The sequence below is a fragment of the Neovison vison genome, chromosome 10, assembly GCF_020171115.1.
Source record: "Neovison vison isolate M4711 chromosome 10, ASM_NN_V1, whole genome shotgun sequence".
Taxonomy (NCBI): Eukaryota; Metazoa; Chordata; class Mammalia; order Carnivora; family Mustelidae; genus Neogale; species Neogale vison.
In genome coordinates, this window is record NC_058100.1 from 15,224,182 (window position 1) to 15,245,417 (window position 21,236).

The 21,236-nt window shown below is 36.9% G+C and overlaps 1 protein-coding gene across 1 annotated transcript in view; it reads left to right on the forward strand.

The window, feature by feature from the left end:
• The window catches only part of USH2A (usherin), a 689,941-nt gene that overhangs the window by 167,208 nt on the left and 501,497 nt on the right, over window positions 1–21,236 (forward strand). The window contains exons 15-18 of the mRNA XM_044266844.1: window positions 6,326–6,484; window positions 13,928–14,422; window positions 15,435–15,704; window positions 17,351–17,520. Coding sequence (XP_044122779.1) covers window positions 6,326–6,484; window positions 13,928–14,422; window positions 15,435–15,704; window positions 17,351–17,520 — 1,094 coding nt within the window. The remainder of the gene's footprint in view (window positions 1–6,325; window positions 6,485–13,927; window positions 14,423–15,434; window positions 15,705–17,350; window positions 17,521–21,236) is intronic.

The following is a 21,236-nucleotide window of genomic DNA, read 5'->3' on the forward strand; positions in this document are numbered from 1 at the left end:
CATCTTGAGTTATGATACTGTGCGATTTTACATATATGTGTGTATATATGTATATATAATAAATCCTATATTACACTAATATAATTTTCTTTCAACAGTAATAGGTTTTAAAAAAATTTAAGAGAAGAAAACAATATGAATATATGAATATGTACACACATACACACAGAGTCTTGAATGTTTACCCACATATTTACCTTCTTTGGTGTTCTTCTTACCTCTACATTATTCAGATTATTTGCTTTCTGTGTCATTTCCTTTTAGCCTGGTGGATTTCTTTAGTATTTCTTGCAAGGCTAGTCTGACAGCAATGAATTCTCCCACTATTTTTTAAAAAATTATCTGCAAACCCATCCTTCCTTCTTCCCTCAATCCATTCTTCCTTCATTTTTTGATGGGTAATTTTTCTGGGTACATCTCTTGATGACAAGTATTCTTTTTTTCTTTTAGGACTTTGAATATATCCTTCTACTACCTTATGGCCTCCATCATATCTTTCAGTCTCTAATTGTATTTTTCTCTAACTATAATGAATTTTCTCTTACTCCTTTAAAAGTCTTGTTTTTGTCTCCCAGCAGTTTGACTATGATATATTTGGTACAAATCTCTTGGTATTCTATTTGGATTTATTGCACTTTTTGGAAATGTAGATAAATGTTTTCCATCAAATTTGGGAAGTTTGAGCCAATCTTTCTTCAAATATTTTCTGCTGCTTTATCTTCTCATTTGATAGAGATATCTTCTCTTTTTTCTCATAATACCTCTTTTGATGCACAGTGCACCTGACATTGTCTCACAGGTCTCTGAAGATCTGTTCATTTTTGTTCTATTTTTTTTTTTCTCCCTTCTGTGGATTGGCTCAATCATTGCTGTATCATTACATTCTACCTATTGCTTTTTTGTTTGTTTTTGTTTTTGCCTTTTAAAAAAATACTTCTCATTTCTTAGAGAGCATGTGTGCTAGTGGGAGAGGGGCAGAGAGGGAGAGCTAGAGAAGAGAAAATTTTAAGCAGGCTCCATGCCCAGCACAGAGCCCTACACATGGCTTGCTCTCACGATCCTGAGATCGTAACCTGTGCTGAAATCAAGAATTGGAAACTGAACTGAACAAACCAGTGAGGATCCCCTCCCCCACCTCTTGTTCACTGATTCTTTCTCTTTTCCTTCCAAATCTGCCATTGAAGACTTCTCAGGGAAGTTTCCATTTCAGTTACTGTACTGTTCGGCTCTGGAATTTAGTGTTTTTCTGCATTCTGTTTCTGTATTAAAGTTCCCTTTTTACTGAATCATCATCAGATTTTTCTTTAACTCTTAGAGCATACTTAGAATAGCTGTATTGAAGTAGTTTTTGCTGTACTGAATACTGGGGATCATTCAGAGTCTGTTTCTCTCAACTGCTATTTTTATGAGTATAGTTCACAATTTCTTTGAGTGTGTTCTAATTTTATGTTGAAAACACTTACATTGTTAGATTTTTTTTTGTAATTTGCATATACTTAAACAGTAGAAAATTTTCTCCACTGCAGTGTACAGCTGTTGACGTCTAATCAGGTTTTTTCTCTTTTTTTTAATTTTAATTTTTACTTACAGCCTGGCTTCCTAGGGGTCATTACTGTGTCTGAATCAGCCAAATAGCTGGGCAATGCTTGTGCTCAGATACTTCCAGACCATATAGCTTCTGCCAATCAATATGTGTGTGATTTGGGGGATGTTTTCAGAGTTATAGCTAGTTCCCAGTTCTTCCTTGACCTTCATTTTTCTCTGGCTCTCCTGGTTTTTCCCCATCCCTTCATAGTTTTCCAGCCATCTAGGAATCAATGGAGAGTTTATTTCAGGCCTCTCTTGACTCTATCATACCCAGTATCTCCTGGTTTATTACCCTGTAAATTCACCACTTAACCTACCTGGGAGGTTATACTCAGGCTTGAAAACCTGTGAGTTTTCCCAAAAACTCATTGTTCCCAAATGACTGTGCCAATTTTTGGCGGCAAAGCAATGAATTTCTTCTGCCAACCCCAGATCAAGTCAATGCCCTATGGCACCAAAGCTACTGTTTGTAGTCAGCCCTACTGGTAAAACTAACACTCCTGACTATGGAACTGGTATTATGGGAATAACCCCATAAAAAGGCCACAGACTCCTATTGCTGTTTTTCAAGAATAAATGTTCTCAACTTTTTGTTTACCTGTGGTTGACTTAGAGCTCCCAAAATGGTTATTTTGATAATTTTATTCAGTTTATTTCACTAAACTCTTTCTGTTGCCATAATTAGAAGCACTCCTATTTGCTCTTACTTTTTAATTTTTTAGTAACTTTCTAGATATTGCTTTATTTTTACATTTCAGATATTTTTAAGTTCTCAGTAACTGTCTTCTACTTGTTTCCTATTAATTAATTCTTGGAACTGGGTTCATGGCCACATCTTTTTCTTGTGGTTAGGTATTTCCATGTCACCAAGTTTCTGGCTGAACTGATGTGACAGAAGTGATAATGTCGGAGTCCTAGGTTGTGCTCTCATAGGTATGGGGCATGTCTCCATCTCTCCTTTTACCTTTCCTGTTGAATTGGATATGGACTTGGTGGTCATCCACCTGGGACTATGTAAACAACGACAACCCCCTAAGGATGGCAAGACAAAAAGACAGAGGGAGCTGAGACACCTGTCCTCATAGCCACAGTGTTCCCAGCCTTTCATGATAAAGGGAAACATGCACATTCTCTTTATACTCAAAATAACCCTAAGAGTTAGACATTATTCTCCCCTTACTATATATGAGGAATGATTCGGAGACTCCAACCAAAATTTGACTAACAGTCACACAATTACCAAAGTGCCTAAGCCAGGATTAAAACTCATGGCTCCCAAACAAATGGATGTAGTCACAATATGATACTGTCTTTCCTTACAAGAAAGTCTGGGAAATGCAAAAATCACACTTGGCAGTTTTGAGGAATGAATGAATATGTGACTATTTTCTCAGAATTCCCCTTTCAGCATGTAAAAGGGTGAATTTGGGTTATCTTATGGCTAGGATTTCATAATATTTATTCTGTGAGTGATATTGAATCATCTAAGCCTTCAGGTCTATGAATATTCTCGTTTCAGAGTCAAACAGGCACTATACATTTATACTGCGAGGTTGGACAAGATTGTGGTTAGAGATGGTCATAACAAGTAATCAACTGTAAACATTTGGAAGAGTCTGTTTGTGTCTTTGTGAATGCTTGTTGCCAATGAAATTTTCAAGTAATGCAAATTCTTTTCTATACCCTTTGACATGGGATGGAAACACATATCTTTCAGTCATCCCAAAAGTATGTTGCTGTCTTAGAAAATACTCTGAAGGTCAGTTTTGATTGCTTTATCTCTGAAATCTGTTGCGTTCCTGGTAGCATGCAGAGTTTTAGATGTTGTCACTAATAGTCACTAAAAATATTCAATTGCCATAGATTATAAAGCTCTTTGAGAGTGTTACAAATGAGACAGTTTATGAGTCTTTGTGGTTCTACCAAGAACAACAGGATGTGGAGCCCTAAATTAAAAATCACTGACAGATCAAAAGCACTGTCAGTGCTCAACAACCCAAACAACCTGTCAAATATGGCAAATTCCCAAATTCAAAAGTAGAAGGTCCTCTTTGGAAATGATTCTCTTTTTCTGTGTCATCTTGAGATTGGTGCTATTCTTGTCCTATATCTAACTAGGCATATGGACAATTAGAGTTTTAATATAACAATGCAAATTCCAAAGAAGGAGAAAAGATAAAAAGGAAGAGTGAGAGTGTATCTAAGTTTGAATATTTTTCCTTTAAAAACATGACATCAATATTATCTCCCTTAGGATTAGAGACATTGTCTCTAGGAAGCCTATGCATAATATATAGAATTTTATTTATTTCAAATTCAGTGCTCTTGAAATAGTTTCTTAAAATATTATTATTGGATTGTATCATGTCTTCAAAGTGGAGTGTATCCCTCACGAATGCTGATGAATTAGTAATAGCTCTTAGTTGAAAGTCTCTGCCTGGTGTGCAAGATAACTTCACTTTTCTATTCCATACTTCGCTACCCTACTCTATGCTCCAAGATTGTGTATGGTCTGCATCATCAGACTCCCTTACCCTCTGACTTTTGATTGGCTTCAGCTACTAACAGGAACCTGCCAGTCATCTGGAGGGCTGACAGAAAGGGAAGTTAGAATATTTAATCCTCAGCTTCTTGTTGCAGTATAGGAGGGGTCTTGAGGAGGTCTTGAGGTGGTTGTGTCCTGCCATGATTAGTCACAACTCCTGCCAAATGATGTTTTTCCTACAGCTCTTTCTGTCTTCAAGTGCTGTGACCCTTTAAGCTAGGGATAGTGTGCTAGAAAAAAGCTCACATAGCGGGTCTGACTGTTTATTTGTAGAAATACCTTCTTATAAAGTTAGCCTTTGGTTGACATTTTGGAACTTGGACTTTTGAGGGGGTCTCCCCATCCCTAGAACAGGTAAGAGTGGCTCACTATCTCTTAAAATTTGTCCAGCCAAATAGTTTATGCTTAACCCTGCATTCCTTCTGGGAATCTAGAATTTGGGAGGTTGTTCATAGAGACAGAAGCTGTCTCCATAAACAGCCCCCCATACAAACCCCTGAGTTTCTAATGAGCTTCCCTGGTTGGCAACACACCACATATTTTCATAAAACATTGGTTGGGGAATTAGGCATATCCTGTGTGATTGGAACCTTGTGCTTGGTTTCCCCTGGACTTACTCACATACTTTTCCCTTTGTTGACTGTACTCTCTTCTTTTACTATAATAAATTTTATCCACAAGTAGGACTATATGATGAGTCCTGCCAGACTTTCTAGCAAATCATTGAACCTGGGGTGGTCTTGAGGACTCCTGGCATAAATAGAGAAAGAGCTCTACTGTTACACCCCAGAGCACAGCTTGATTTCTTTTGGTTTCCTTACACACTCTGCCTACCCTTTGGAAAATAGTTTCTTTATCAAGCTCTTTATTACCTTAGTTAATCCAAATGTGCTCTCTCTCTTCTCCCAAAACCCTATCACCCAGTGAGGGAAAATACCTCATATAAAAATACTGATAATTATTTGATTGATTCATTTCTACACATGATTTTTAGAAGTTTCTTAACAAAAACATTAAAGGTTTTTAAATAAGGCAACACAGAAACCTTTGAAATGAAAAACTCTGAGTAGGATGTGCTTCTCTAAACGGATGGAAGATTATGCACTTTGTTGAGCCAGGAGGGAATAAATAACTGGTAGCTGATTGTCCTTAAAAAAATAGTTAGAGGGCGCCTGGGTGGCTCAGTGGGTTAAGCCGCTGCCTTCGGCTCAGGTCATGATCTCAGAGTCCTGGGATCGAGTCCCGCATCGGGCTCTCTGCTCAGCAGGGAGCTTGCTTCCCTCTCTCTCTCTCTCTGCCTGCCTCTCTGCCTACTTGTGATTTCTCTCTGTCAAATAAATAAATAAAATCTTAAAAAAAAAATAGTTAGACCTTATTTCTCTCCTTTACCTTTACATATTCTGGCAGGGAGGGGGGGTTGGTGCAGAATGAGGGAAGATATGTGGGAGACTGAGGAAAATATGGAGTGATAAGAGACAATGTTTCCATAGTGTAGTTACATTATACAAAATATCACTAAAATAGTGAGGCCAACGTTCTTACGTGCCACATGGAAGCAATCGTATTACTTCATTGCACCTCTAGCAGGTGTGGGTATATCCACGAGTACATCCAGATTATTTCTTGCTAATATTTAAACGATTTAATATCCAAGATATCCTGAGTATTTGTATCACCAACTCTTATTCTTTCTTTTTCCCTGTGCTCTGTGAAGCAAGATGAGGCATTGTGCTTAGTGAAATGGAAAACTTCCTTTTAAAAATCCAGAAATTATGTTACTTAAATTTCAAGTTTCAACATAATTTATTTATGTTAACTTTTAAATTAATTAAGTAGAAAATAAGTGTTATATAATCCTTGGATACTTTCTAAGAAGAAGGAGGAGGAGAGAGAAGAAGAGGAGGAAGGAGGAGAAAAAGAAGTGCTTAATGTAAAATTCTGTGGTCCACTCCCAACTATGTTTATGACAGCCGCATTAACCCACAAAATTGTTTTATGCTTATAGATAAAAAGCTTTGTTTTAGAGAACTCATGATGAGTATTTTCTGTTTATTAATGTTTTAGTAAACCACATGTCTTCTTGATAAAGTAATCCTGAATCAGAAAGACCTCTTTGCTGGATATCTTACTTCAGCATACTTGTGTGCTTATTGATTGCCTTTGCTAATAAATGCTCTCTCCATTGTAATTTAGCTCCATCCCAACAACCTCCACCCAGAGGACAAGTTCAAAGTTCTTCTGCTATCAATCTCTCCTGGAGTCCACCTGATTCTCCAAATGCCCATTGGCTTACTTACAGTTTATTCAGGGACAATTCTGAAGTCTACACAACTGAAGATCGGTATCCATACAGTAAGTTTAAAGGTTTGGTGATAGAAAGATATAATATTCTGAGAACTGATACATTAGTTAAGTTCTTTGACACTGAGGATAAATGTTGTTGTGGTTTCCTGAGTCTAGCAGAGAGTTTCAAGTAGAGACAGAAATATGAGTCTCACTAGCAATGTCCTCGTAATCAAAACAATGCAATAAAAATGAGATGCTTCTTAGTTGATAAGCCCTAATGCTTATCAAATTCTCAACAATGAAAAAAAAATACCCTATTCAACCAACATTGATGAGGATGTGGAGGAGTTATAATGTACATAAACTGCTGGACTATTTATGTAGGTTCATTGGCACAACTTTTCATGCAGTATAAATTGTTGAAATGTATGAGAAACTATATCCTTTTGTATACCATTTGACTCAGTATCTTTTTTTTTTTTAAAGATTTTATTTACTTACTTAACAGAGAGAGACACAGTGAGAGAGGGAATAAAAGCAGGGGGAGTAGGAGAGAGAGAGAAGCAGTCTTTCCACTAAGCAGGGAGTCTGGTGCGGAGCTCGATCCTAGGACCCTGGGATCATGACCTGAGCCCAAGGCAGATGCTTAATGACTGAGCCACCCAGGCACCCTTAGGAAACTTATCTCAAATGAACCTTCATAAATGGACACAGAATATGTTCAAGCCTACACTACTTGCAACAACAAAATATTACAAGACATTCAAATATTCAAAAATTTTTCAGTAGATTATGGTAGTTGGATATAGGATCCTCATACATTGGTAAGTGAACTTTCGGATATGATTACCTATAAAATGATATTTTAGTTTACATGTTAATGAGTGGAAAGTGTTCATAATACACTGTGTAATGTAATAAAAGGTATTATAAATAACCTGAGTTTTATTAAATTAAAAATATGTAGAAATTTTGGAAGACTTACAACAAATTGAAGCTTAGTTTTCTCTGAGCATAAGGATTACAGACAATTTATCAAATATTCCTATTATATGGATTGTTCTTAGGTTAAAAATGGACTTTTTAAAAAAAAGTAGAATCAGAGCACTAACCTTCATGCAAACAATGTAATTTTATATATACACTGCCATTTCCAGAAAGACAGAATATAATATGAACGTATATTGAAAGAGAAAGGATGTGGAAAACTATGAAGATTATTTTTACATCTATAACTTTTAAGATTTTAAAGGAGCTTATAGATATCAAAGTACAGGGACCCTTGTCTTTAAAAAAAACAAAACAAAACACTCCAATGTTTAAATAGTTTCCCTAAAGTCAGAATGAAGAAACAGAAGTGTTTATATCCTTCTACCTCTGTCTTCTGGGATATTTGCCTCTAGTCATATTTAGCCACAAGCTAGTTTAAGAAACTAGTTTAAAAAACAGTGGAATAGTGATTCTAATTTAAGTTTCCATTTTGTTTTCTTTGTTTAATACCCAATTTTCCAAATTCCAGTTTAGCTTACTTAATTAGTTAGAAAAGCATATAAAGTTCTATAGAGGCACTGAAGTTCCATAATCTTCCTCAGAATGGTTAGGGAGATCCTCGTTTTAACACAGTGATTGGATTTAAAATTTTTGCATAGCACACATTTATATTGTGTATGTACTACGGTAGATTACATTTTGCACCTAATTCTGACTGACATGCACCTACATTATTGTGTCCACTTTCTGTTAATTCTAAATGCTTCCCCAGTATTCCAGCTCTTCTCTGAAGTTAATGGCAACTCTGAACTTCATGATGCAGATTGCAAAGGGAAATGAACATCTGTCTACATCTGCCATGTTGGCAAAGCATCCTAAAAACCTGCTACTAGAATGTTTATTTTCTTCCAAATATCAGCATGATCCAGGTGTCCTGAAACTTAAACTTTTGTGAGAGGGGGAAAAAGAGAGTTATAAAAATATTGAAAGTGATTTTTAAGATGACAGTACCTCTGGCTGGGTTATTTCTGAAATCGTGAATCAGGGTCACCCCGTCTTTTCCATTTAGCTTAATTCAATAATAAAATTAAACTTCAATTATACCCTTCAATTCCAGTGGCATGTTTTCCATAGTAACATATTGTGATCTATTTTATAGACCATTATATGAGAACACAACGCTCTAGCTCTTATTCATGATTGCACTAATATAGAATCCAAATAACAGTTTCTTACATAATAAATGTGTACTCATTCGCTAATCAGACATTTATATAATCCTATTAAACGAGGTATTATTTCCTAAATCCTTCTTTTCCATTAAAAAATGCCACTTCTGGCATTTCTTGACAATCACTATAATTAATGATGTGAAAATTATCTGCATGATGGCATTTGAACAGTTAGAACAATTGTCGGAACTTTGTATGGTTCTAATAATACCCTCATGTTTATTACTCTATTTCCAGTGTGTGGATAGCATGTGTAATATGAAAAGGAAACAGTACTTATATTCAGTCGGATGAACACAAATCTTTGGGTTAAATAAAGGCATTTGGAATTATAGGTGGAGAATCATTGAACTTTTCAAAGAAAATTAATAGTGTTGTCTTCCGAGAAAGTTTGATCATTTGGTTGAGCCCATTATAGAATTCCTTGTTGGAATAACAACTTTTCTTAGCTTGCCTGATGCACCATGGGAATCTCTAGGATGGTGGTTTCCAACCTAAGATCATGACACACTAGTGTATTATCATCTTTAAATGTTGCAAAGTGTCGGTTACTAGTAACACACCAGTAATGGTGGAATAATTTTAAAATTTCTGAATAATAAGAAAACAGGAGAGACAAGTATAGATGTCAAATAAGTGCACTGGGAATTGTACATAATCAGTGCCTACTATTATCTCCCCTGTAGCTCCAATCTGGTTTGCCCACAGGTATTTCTTACGTGATGGGTATGAGGAGAACAGCTATCATAGAAAATAGAACTCGTTTGATAGTGTTATAGTTTTAGGGAGTGGCCAATAAATCATATTATGTTTTCTTACTTGAGTTTGGAACTAAAAGTGAACTAAATCTAAGATTCAGTAAGATGGAAATGAAAAATGAAAGTCATTTTCATTACTGATAAAAGTCAGAATGGAGAATAGACCTTCTCTCCCGTACTAAGACAGATTAGAAGGGAGAAAAATCAATAGACTGATCTAAATGTGCTCTGTTTCCCCCCCTTTGTCCCCAAATTTACACTTAAATCGTCTCTCACTTGGGAAGCCAAGGGTAGAGGGATAGTCCTTACACATTTGCTCTAAAAAATCCTTTCATAGAGAAATGAGAGGATGGATACTTCTACACCTGACCACTGCTTGGATAGCCTAAAGATGTTAGCATAGTTTAGAGTTGTAGATGACGATACATCTTAGTGAACCCTGAGACTTCATTTCTACCTTCGATATCATTACCATTTGTTACTCTATACTAAATCAAGGGATCGATGTAACAAGTGGTAAGATGTTTCTGAGAGAAACAAACAGTAAATATAGGGAGGGAAGGAAACCAAGCAACCGTTTCTATAAAGCTCTTAATATTCTTTCCTGGAAAAATCAATCAGTTATATATGGAAAAATCATTCCTTCATTTATTCAATAAAATTTTATTCAGTGTTTACTCCGGATCAGGAACTGTATGAGTCACTAGAAGCACAATCCTGAAAGGAGCGGTTTTCGTTATTGAAAGGGGAGATAAAACAGTAAGACAAAATTATCCTATGTATTAAATGTTAAATTAGAGTAGACTTGGAGTATTAGGAAAGTACTGGGAGGGGGAGAGGAAGACATGCCTGCGGTGGCAGAGAGGGAGACTGAGGACCATGGAACGTCTCACAAGAAGGAGGTGATGTGGGAGCTGGGTTAGCCAGATGCTGTAGTGAAGGAAGAACGATTTTCCTGGAAGAAATTGTATGTGAACAGGCATGAAGGGAGGGTGTATGAGAAAATGAGGTCCATTCAGCACAACTAAGCAGCTCCAGGTAGCTTTCATGGGTGGTGTATTAGGGAAATACTGCCAACCAGAGTAGGTACAGAATTAGTTTTGAGCCAAGAATTCTGAATGTTGTCCTTAATGTGCAGAAATTTGTGGTTTGAGCCTGGTTGGCTCAGTTGGTTAAGTGTCTGCCTTTTTGGTTCAGGTCATGATCCCAGGGTCTTGGGGTTGAGTCCTGCATGCTATTCCGTGCTCAGTGGGGAGGCTGTTTCTTCCTCTGCCCCTGCCTGCTATTCCCCTGCTTTTGTTCTTTCTCCTTGTCAAATAAATAAATAAAATCTTAAAAAAATAAGAACCTTGTTGTAGGAGAACAATTTTTCCAAGCTCAAAGTGAAAGATAGAGGAAATTCTTATCCTTATGACCATATCAAGATAAGTTGTTTTAACTCGAGTTAATTTGTTGTTGTTGTTATGATAAAATTAAGGGGAATTCTATTTATATCCTCTCTATTACTTTTATTTAGTTCATACTATATGTTGTTTATAAGTGTTTTTAATGAAATATATGTTGCCATCTCAATTCTGTAATTACTCTAATTATTTATTAGACTCCTCTTGTAGATTTTGATCTATCAGGATTATATTCCATTTCTCAAACACTACAAGCATCAAGTATGTACTGAACTTCTCTTAATTATCATCAGGTTATGTATCTTCCAACTTCCGGTTTAAGTGTGTGCTATTCTCTTGGAATATTAAGCACTGATATTTATTTTTGCCTTTTAGGTTTGGCTTTTGACATTGTTAAATACAATGTATTCTATCAGTTTGCACACCTTCAGTGATTTTTTTGAATGTTTTCAATATTTTAAACACTCTCATGTGGAATGCAGATAACTTTAACTTAATAAGTATTTATTGAATTTACTATTACATGCCAGAAATATATGCTATAGGAACTACACCCTGGCTATATAGACAGGCAATTTCCCCTATTGTTTAATTATGATCACAGTATTCTGTTATGAGCAACAAGTATGATGTTCAGATAATACACTGAAAACCAATGTAGTAGTCATTTGAATAATTAATAAAATGAAAGTACTTAGCAACCACTATCAATATATCCCAAGCAAATTTTTCCAGTGGAGAATATCACTTTTTCTGAAGAAGCACAGTAAATGTTACTCATCAAATCTTTCTAGTGGAAGATATCACTTTTTCTAAAGAGGCATAGTAAATTTGATGTATCAGCTTTGTGGATTGATTCAACAAATACTTATTGAGATTTTACTGTGTGCTACCAATATGGTGGCAAGAAAGGAGGACCTGGTCCTTGGGTTCCCAGGGTGTTAAGTCTAGTGTTAAGGAAAGACAATTCATCAAACCATAAAAATAAAATGTGAGAAGGGTTGTGTTAAGGGATATATATCTATATCTATATCTATAATATATACGAACATATCATACACACACAAACACACACACACAAGATACTAATGGGAGATTATGGCTAGTTTTCTTTCTTCTACATCCTGGAAAACCTGAAGTCTCATTATATTCTCCCACTCCTACCTCATTTAAGCATGTTCAGTACATTTTTTAAAAAACTGAATACCAACTCCTCTGTGCCCTGAAACCATTTCAGTTTTGGATTGCAGAAAAGTTGAGGAAGTAAGAGAATATGAATCTGGATTTTTCCAGATTACTTAGGTTCTCAGAAGGTAACTGTTTCCTGGTTTCATTTTATAATAGAAAATTTCACTAATATGGGAGATAAGAATTAGATATCAATGGGAATACATTTTTGTTATTTGATACTAAGCATACTTGGAAAGAAATTAATCAGTACAGGGATATCTGGGTGGCTCAGTTGGTTAAGCATCTCACTTCAGCACTGAACATGATCCCAGGGTCCTCGGATCCAGCCCCATGTGGGGCTCCCTGCTCAGTAGGAAGCCTGCTTCTCCCTCTCCCTCTGCCCTTCCCCTGCTCATGCGTGCCCTCTCTCTTTCTCTCTCACAAATAAATAAACAAAAAATCTTAAAAACAAAAGAAATTAATCAGTGCATATGGTTGTGATTATTAGCATCTCCAAAGAGGAATCTCATGCTGTGTTTGTGTAATAATTTGTCTAAGTGATTTTGTTGTTGGTATAGATCTTTTACTTATGAAAGTGTTATATCCCATTAAGAAAGCTTAAAATAAATTTTTTATGCCTCACAATTACAGCATTCTAGAATGATGACTAATTTCACTTCAGAAAACTTCAGGAGTAGTGTCTACTCCAGTTTATTTTTCATAATAATATTCAAGTACTTGCACTATTATATTCTGTATTTTCTTCTCATGTTGCTACGTGGCCTTCATCACTATGTTTTTAAATCATTATATGATATTGGAATTCTATTAATATATTAATATAAAGTATTATAACCTGTTAAATTCCACTTTAATTTACTTCATCATTTCCTATTATAAATAACACATCTATATTTTTCTATGCTTCCTGAGGAAATGTTTCCCAAAAATTCAATCAAAGATCACAGTCTCATACAATATGTTTGAACGTAAGCTTGTATACGTTATCAGTTTACTGCCTGTCAGTTTCAAACCTACTCTGCCTTCTTTGTGACAGTGAAGCTGGAACCTGTAAATGTTTCTCCTTGACCAGCTGGTGCATTGTGTCACAGCCCTGCAATATACTTCCTGTCCCATCAGAGAATTGGAACTTCCAGGCACATACCTAACCATGTCCATGCCGTATCTTTTCAATCCTTTAAAAAACCAGACTTCTCCTGTGTCAGTTCTCCACTGATGGTAACAAATGTCTCCAAATTTTTGCAGTTTAAAATAACAATAATCATTTATAAGTTTTGTTTCTGTGGATCAGAAGTTCAGAAAAAGTTCCAGCAAAGGTATTGGCCAGGTGACAAATGTGGCCTGTGGAAACAGTTTGACAACCCTTGGTCCAGGACAATATCATTGAACAAGCAAACAAGTTGCATAGAAGAAACTGCCATTTCTGTTTCAGAGAACTGCCAGAAATTTCTCTTTTATCTTCTGTAAAAACAACACTATATTTTATTTTTTTCAAGATTTTATTTATTTGACAGACAGAGATCACAAGTAGACAGAGAGGCAGGTAGAGAGAGAAGAGGAAGAAGGCTGCCTGCTGAGCAGAGAGCCCAATGCGGGGCTTGATCCCAGGACCCTGAGATCCTGACCTGAGCCGAAGGCTGAGACTTTAACCTACTGAGCTTCCCAGGTGCCCCAAAGACATTAATTTTAGAAAGAACAAGAGTTTAAGCAACCTTCTAAATAGTTTTCATGACAAGAGGCACTTCTCTTATGTTACACTGCACAGTAAAAGCAATTAGAATTTGTTTTATTTCAGTTTTAAAAATCCAAACCATTCTCTTATTCAAAAGAGCAGATTGTATAGTTTATGTGATTAAGTTATACAAATAGGAAAACAATTAGGAATGATTCCTTACTGATTTCTGAAATATGACTCTTTTCTTCCTTTAATTTCAGATATTCAGTACTTCTTAGACACTGAGCTGTCACCATATACTTCGTATTCCTATTCCATCGAGACGGCCAGTGTGCACGGTTCAACAAGGAGCGCACCCGTCACATACAAGACGAAACCAGGGGTCCCAGAAGGAAACTTGAACTTAAGTTATATCCTTCCTGTTGGCTCAGACTCTGTGACACTTGCCTGGACTACACCTTCAAATCATTCTGGTCCTATAGAGAAATATATTTTGTCCTGTGCCCCTTCAAGTGGCAGTGAACCATGTGTTCCCTATGAAGGTCATGAAACTTCCGCTACCATCTGGAATCTGGTTCCGTTCACCAAGTACCGTTTTTCTGTTCAGGCGTGTACTAGTGGGGGCTGTTTACACAGCTCACCCCTTACGGTGATCACTGCCCAGGCACCTCCCCAAAGGCTGGGCGCACCCGAGGTGCGGAAGATCGGTTCCACAGAGCTTCATGTAGAATGGTCTCCCCCAATGGAACCAAATGGTAAGAATTCAAGCCTTAGATTTCCCATTCTTGAGCAAAACATGAATGAGAATCTAGACATTTGGAATTGTGCAATAAGAATCTGGAAACTGTATCCATTTTTGTAACTGTAGGATATAATAATTGAGAATTTCTAAAGATATCAGATACTATTTATACTGGTTAGTAGAACAAGTATATTTCTTTAATCTAATAACAAATTCCATTCATTTAAATTGCCCCTTAAAAGGCTAATATTATCTTTGCTCTTAATGACATCTGTCACAACACAAATGATGTTTCTAATTTGAAACTCACTTATGAAATGCATTATATTTGACTGTGTCACAAGTTAGGGCACCCGTAAGCAGTAAATTTTCTCTTTTAAGCAAGAAAAGGATATAAAATAATACAAAAAATATGTATATAGGCTAGCTGATTCCATTAAGTTAATTTTTTGTCTTCATACAATTGAACCCTTGGTTATATAGGCCAGACACAAATTCATAGATTTTTAGTAATTAATATCATGTACGTACGATGGCAAAACCTCTTTTCTTAGACTTTTAAAGTTATTTGAGAAGACTAGGTAGAAGTCAAGTTTAATATTCTAATACTTATATAGTAAGAGATTGTGTTAAATAGATAATAAAATTAAATACCCAAATTTGAAAGTATATAAATTGGAGGTATAATGATCAAATGTGTTCCCCACAAAAGCAATTCTTAGTAGAAATTATGATCATTCATTCTGAAAGGGATTGAATTTACCTGTAGTAAGTTAAAGCTATTTTGTGTTTATGCATTCCATTTTGGTTTGTTTTTCCCATGAACATGTTTGAGCAGTATCACACACACGCATCTATCCATCAGTTGTTGTCTTTTACAAGTCCCATCATCGAGATTACTGAAGAAATGGACAGGTATTCTAGTCAGAAACAATGCAAAGCTGGTACTTTTTAGTCAGCCTAAGCCCACAACACCCCCAAAACCGTCTGATGAGTCTTCTTTGTTCACTATTTCACCTTTCTAGGGATAATTATAAGATATGAACTCTACATGAAAAAAATGAAGTCCGATGGAGAAACCACGTCAGCAGAAAGTCGAGTTTTTCAGAGCAGTGGCTGGTTCAGCCCTCACCCACTTGCAGAATCAGCCAATGAAAATGCACTAAACTCTCCTCAAACAGCCACAACCATCACTGCCTTGGAGCCATACACCAAGTATGAGTTTCGAGTCTTGGCTGTGAACATGGCTGGAAGTGTGTCTTCTGCCTGGACTTCAGAAAGAACGGGAGAATCAGGTGAAGAAAAATGCTTTGAACTCTACTTTGAAGATTCCCAAATGAAAATACTACCCCAAATGAAAGTCAGCAGCACTAAAGTACATTTTTAAAAGCAAGAATTATAAATTTATAGAGGCCAAGGAAAAATTGACTATATTGGTTGGTTATGTAAATATCTCAAGGTCATAAAGAACTTGCAGTAAGTTTCAGGGGGAAAAAAATAAATGCCTTAGCTATTACTTCAAAGGGGAAAAATAACTATAGTCATACTCTTTGGGGAATGTTTGCCAAAAATCGTAATTGGTTTTCATTCCTGAAGTGGGTTGGCAGTATGTTATATCTTGCTCCAAATTCAGCACAATTTATGTTCATTGAAAGAGATAATGATACCAATTTCACAAATTTTATTTTGTTTTTATTTCTCTCTCCAAAGCAAATCTAGGTACTAGATTCCATCCTAAGGATAGAATCCTGGATATCAATATCTATAATTCACAATATCTATAATTCACAAATTTGTTTATAAACGGTTTGCAATATGGTAAGGAAGGAGAGTAAAATTTTTAATTTTCTTAAGATATCTTCACTATAGCAAATGATATATTTTTACCCCCCCTTCAATATCATTAAAACACTTCAAATATCATGAGCCTTTAACCAAAAAAAGATACCTTTGTTATGCTTTGAATCTATGGATATTCAAAGAAACCCAAGTCCTGATTTAAATTGGAACTGTTAGGACTGTGGGAGGATAAGGGTAGCTTTAGGTTGATGTCCAAGGGAATCATTTCATGAATAAAATGTGCATTGTGCTTGAGCATCTCTTAATGACTGCCAGCCATCTTGGACAAATAATAGTGCCATGATAGCACAAGTGATGAGCCATGGCGTTCTGGAAGGGGAAAATCAAGGTCAGAAATGAAAAGTAATGGGTGAAAATGCAATACTGGACCCTCATAATCTTATGGGTCACTGGCTACTGAACGTGCAATGAGGTCCTTTGATAATACACCTTTGGTTAGCACATTTAAAATCCATATTAAGATCTCAAGGATGGCAGGGGGAGAATGTATGTGCGTATATACTCTGAACATTTCAAGCAAGATTTATTGAAAACTTTAAAAATTTCTTTGGGGTTATTTAGAACATTTTAAATTTACCTCTTTCTGAGGAGTAATATTCTCCAAGCCGTATCAATGTGGCTCGGTGAAAGACTGAGGAGTAATATTCTCCAAGCTGTATCAGTGTGGCTTGGTGAAAGACATCTCTACATCAAAAATCCAATATGTCACTATACATTGTTCTGGACTCTGTGGACTAAGATTCAGTTTTGATGACTTCTCCTTTCAAATGCTTCATAATACCTATGGTTTCCTACCATATCTAGTAGTTATCTTGATGAAAATAAGCCAATTCCTAAATGATTTTTCTTTTGTAGATCGAAAATATCTTTGCAAGGAATATTAGGGTAGAGAACATCCTTGCAGGAAAAAAAAAAAAAGGCAACTACCTTCTTTAAACACCCGTATAATCTTTGATGTTTAGAAATCAGGATATTATGTAAGGAACAAGGTTATGTCAGAAACAAGAGTAGGTGTATGAGTTCCATCTGGAGACCTGTAGGTACAGCGTGCATTGTCTGCCTGTGTTCTTGTCGTTGACAGTGCCGGCATTCATGACCCCTCCTTCCGTCTCCCCGCTCTCACCTCACTCCCTCAATGTGTCCTGGGAGAAGCCAGCAGAGAATGCAACAAGAGGAGAAGTTGTGGGGTATAAGGTCAATATGGTTTCCGAACAGTCACCTCAGCAATCTCTTCCGGCAGCATTGTCACAGGTATTAGTATTTAGAATGGAATTCTATTCCTTTTGACATTTTCTGATTTTGCAGAATTCTATGACCAAATTCTCCCTTATATATTCCTTACCTGTGGCATTGTTTCTTAATGTAATACCATGTGTACAAGGCACTATTTCTATCACTTATTTTTCTAACTTAAGCTTGTATTAAAACAAAATAGATATAATTTTGTTTAATAAAATCTGCTTTCTACACTTAACATCTACCCTTAAATATCTTGTAAGGAGCTCACTTTCAGTGGTTGTACACTGCATGTTATTTGGGCTTACAATCATGTATTCAACCAACCTACCATCAGTTGATATTTCTATTAATTCTTTTGAAAATATAGATAACATTGATAAGAATGTCTTCTATGTACATTTTGCATATTTCTGTTTCCAAGGAGAAGAGAATTCTGAGGAATGGGTTTATCACAACTTACAGCAAAGGTTAACAGGGTCAAGGTTTGGGATATGCAGTGTCTTCTAGTAATTCATACTCCAGCCAGCAGTAGTGAGGATAATAACCATAGCTAACTATGAAGCCTTTATTGTGTACATGGACTAAGTCACTTGATTTGTATATGATAATCCTGGAGGAGGAGAGGTTCTTGTTTCTCTCCAGTTTATGTTTTGGTCAATGTACTCCATTAACCTATTTTACCAGCATGATGGTGGACAATGACAGAAGTGGCTGATGTTAGGTGGGCAAGTCATTCTGTGTACTTGGCTGTTTAGCACCTCTGTTGAGGAAGACCCTCTTTGGCGGGCATTAGCACGATATAAGCAGTCTTCACATGTAACAGTCTCTCCCGGGGGTCCATCACATTCTTCTTTCCCAGTATTCCTGGTTCCTGATCTTCTAGTCCTCTTCCGTCCCCGCCACCATGCCCATAACCAATACATTCAGGTCACTGCCATATAGTTGGGAGGTGTTCTATCTTTGGACCCTTCCCTTTCTACACAAAATGGATGGCCAGATGCACTGCCTGAAGTTTTGGCCGTTGAGCAGATTTCTTCTTACTGCTGGAGTTTTGGGCCATCCTTGGGTGGGGCTATAGAGCATCCACCACCCATGTTTGACTTGCAGCCACACTAAGACCACCTACCTGTGAAGCAAGTCCCATTTTTCTAGTGTCTCAGCTCCTGAGGGAAGTCTGAGAAATCACAGGTATGAGCTGAGATTGAGCAGTGTACGGTGGTAACTGACCTGGGGTTTCAGACAACCTGCTTGCGCAGGATATTATTCCTGACTCTGCCGATGCCTGTTACCAGATATTGCCTACCATTTCATGATGAATTTCTGTTGGACCAACTTCCTCTTAAGACATGGCTTGTCTGACAGAACTCAGCTCATGAAGGGTAGCTCTGCTGCATGGCCATTTAATGTTGATTGTCAGATTCTCTGCTTTTACCAAGGCCTACTAGCCGGCCAGGAGCTCTCTCGCAAATGGTGTTTAATTTCCGTTGTGTGAGTGACCTTGCTCCACATCTTGTGAGTCTATCTTGTGATTCTCTCATTGAGGGCTTGCCACAGATGTCTCACAACATCTTTTCCCTCTGTAGTTACCTGTGATACCACAGGACCTGATAGGCTTTATGTCCCCAATTTTTTGACTGCTTGCAGCACAGGATTGGCCTGTGGAGATTTCTCTCCAGCTGTGGGGGACACTCATAGTTGGTGGTACTCCGCAGTATTCAGTACCTTGATCAAGAATAGTATTCCTAGATGTGGAATATGTTCTCTTCAGAATGTAAGAAGGCATTCAGGACATTCTGTTTCTTTCCTACTAGTAGTAAGTGAAAATTGCAATAATTTTACCTTTATTTTGGGAAGGCTATCCTAGCATGTCTTGGGCCAATGGACCCTTAAAATTTTTACCGATGTGGCAGACACTTAATTTTTAAAAAACTTGATCACTTATTCTTTGGAGCATATAATACTTATCAGGACCTCTACATATCTGTCATGTTTTGCTTCTCTAATTCATTTAATAGGATGCTCTTAATTTGGAGAACCAATACTGCCGAGGAGGTTTTCACAGTTTGCTTTGAATTGGTGACCTTCAGATATTGTCTTTCTTCAATGCATTAATAGCACCCAGCAAGAGCTACCTGATTCCTTGGTCCTTATAATTCCTACTTTCCCCAAAATAATCCATATAACTTGCAGTTCCACCAAACCAGTGAACTTCCTTCCACTGGTAAGTCATCCAGTTCACCACTAATGAGATTAAGAATCATTGGTGTACGCTGGGAGCCATCGGTACTCTGCTCACTCCCTGTGACGAGGTGATCTTTGGCAGCCAGCTGGTTGGTTATCTAGCTCCAAAATATCATTTTAGAATCTCCTTCCTAGGGCACTCCTGCTGTCACTAACTTAGGTCAAGTTCTCTGGGAAACAGATATTGTGGAGAGGATTGAGCACAGATTTATTGGGGAATATTCTCAGAAACAACACACGGAAAATAGTAAGAGTTGCAGGATTGAGCAGAATAAGAAGCTGAATTGTGAGGCAGTGACAGAAGGGTCTAAGCTGATCCTCTGAGTGGTTTTGGAGCTGAAATGACTCTATCAGTTTGTCCTAAATAAGTCAAGGAGCCAGACGTTTGTACCCCATTGTATTAGTTTCCTGGGACTGCAGTAACAACCATAAACTAAGTGATGTAAAACAACAGAAGTTTATTTTTTTAATGGAGGGCCAGAGTCTGAAGTCAGAGTGTTGGTAGGACCATTTTCCCTCTGAAGGCTGTCCAGGAGATTCCTTCCTTACCTCTTCGAGCTTCTGGTAGTTCCTTGGGTTCCTTGGTTTGGTGTAGCATAACTCCAGTCTCTGCCGCTCTTCACATGGCCTTCTTCTCTGCATTGCTGTCTCTTCTGTATCTGTGTATCCCTCTCCATTCTTCTATAAATATATCCCTTGTACTGAAGACCCACCTTCAATCCATGATAGTATAATTAATTATATCTGCAAAGACCCAATTTCCAAATAAGTTCACTCTCTGAGGTACTAGGTAGGAAAGGATTTGGGGGAGACTTTCTTCAACCCATCACCAATAGGTTTGCTAAAATTTCTGAGGCTCTTCAGTAGACAGGACATGTTTACAAAACAAAACTAGAAGAAGAACCAACAAATAATTTATGATTCCTTGTTTTACTTTTTCATTAGTCTGAGAATAAGTGCTGACTAAGTTGCATCTGTCTCAGGTGATAAATGCAGAGGTAGCTTTACACATACCTCATAACTTAAATGACTTAGTCTACCAATTCAGGGTATCATAGGATTTAAGGTAAATTTACAGCTGCAACTGCTTCATGTGGTCCTTAATATTATATCGTATTTATCATTGATGTTTTATTGTTGTTGTTGCTGCTGTTCTTTTGGTTTGTAAACTATTATTTCTTCCTAAAACATAGCTTCAAAGCAACTATTACCTGCAGTATGGTATTCTAGTCTAAGAAACAAAAATAAGAAAAAAACATAGTTCCTAAAGATAAAGCCTCAGAAGTTAATTTTTTGTTCATATCCCGCTTCTGTCAATTGCTAGCCTTCCACACATCTCTGTACTTCAGGTTTTACTCATCTGTAAAATAGGAAAACCATTTCTCCTCATCTACATGGTTTTTGTGGAGTTTAAAGAGCTTGGCACAGGCGCCTGGGCAGCTCAGTTGTTAAGTGTCTGCCTTGGGCTCAGGTCATGATCCCAGGAT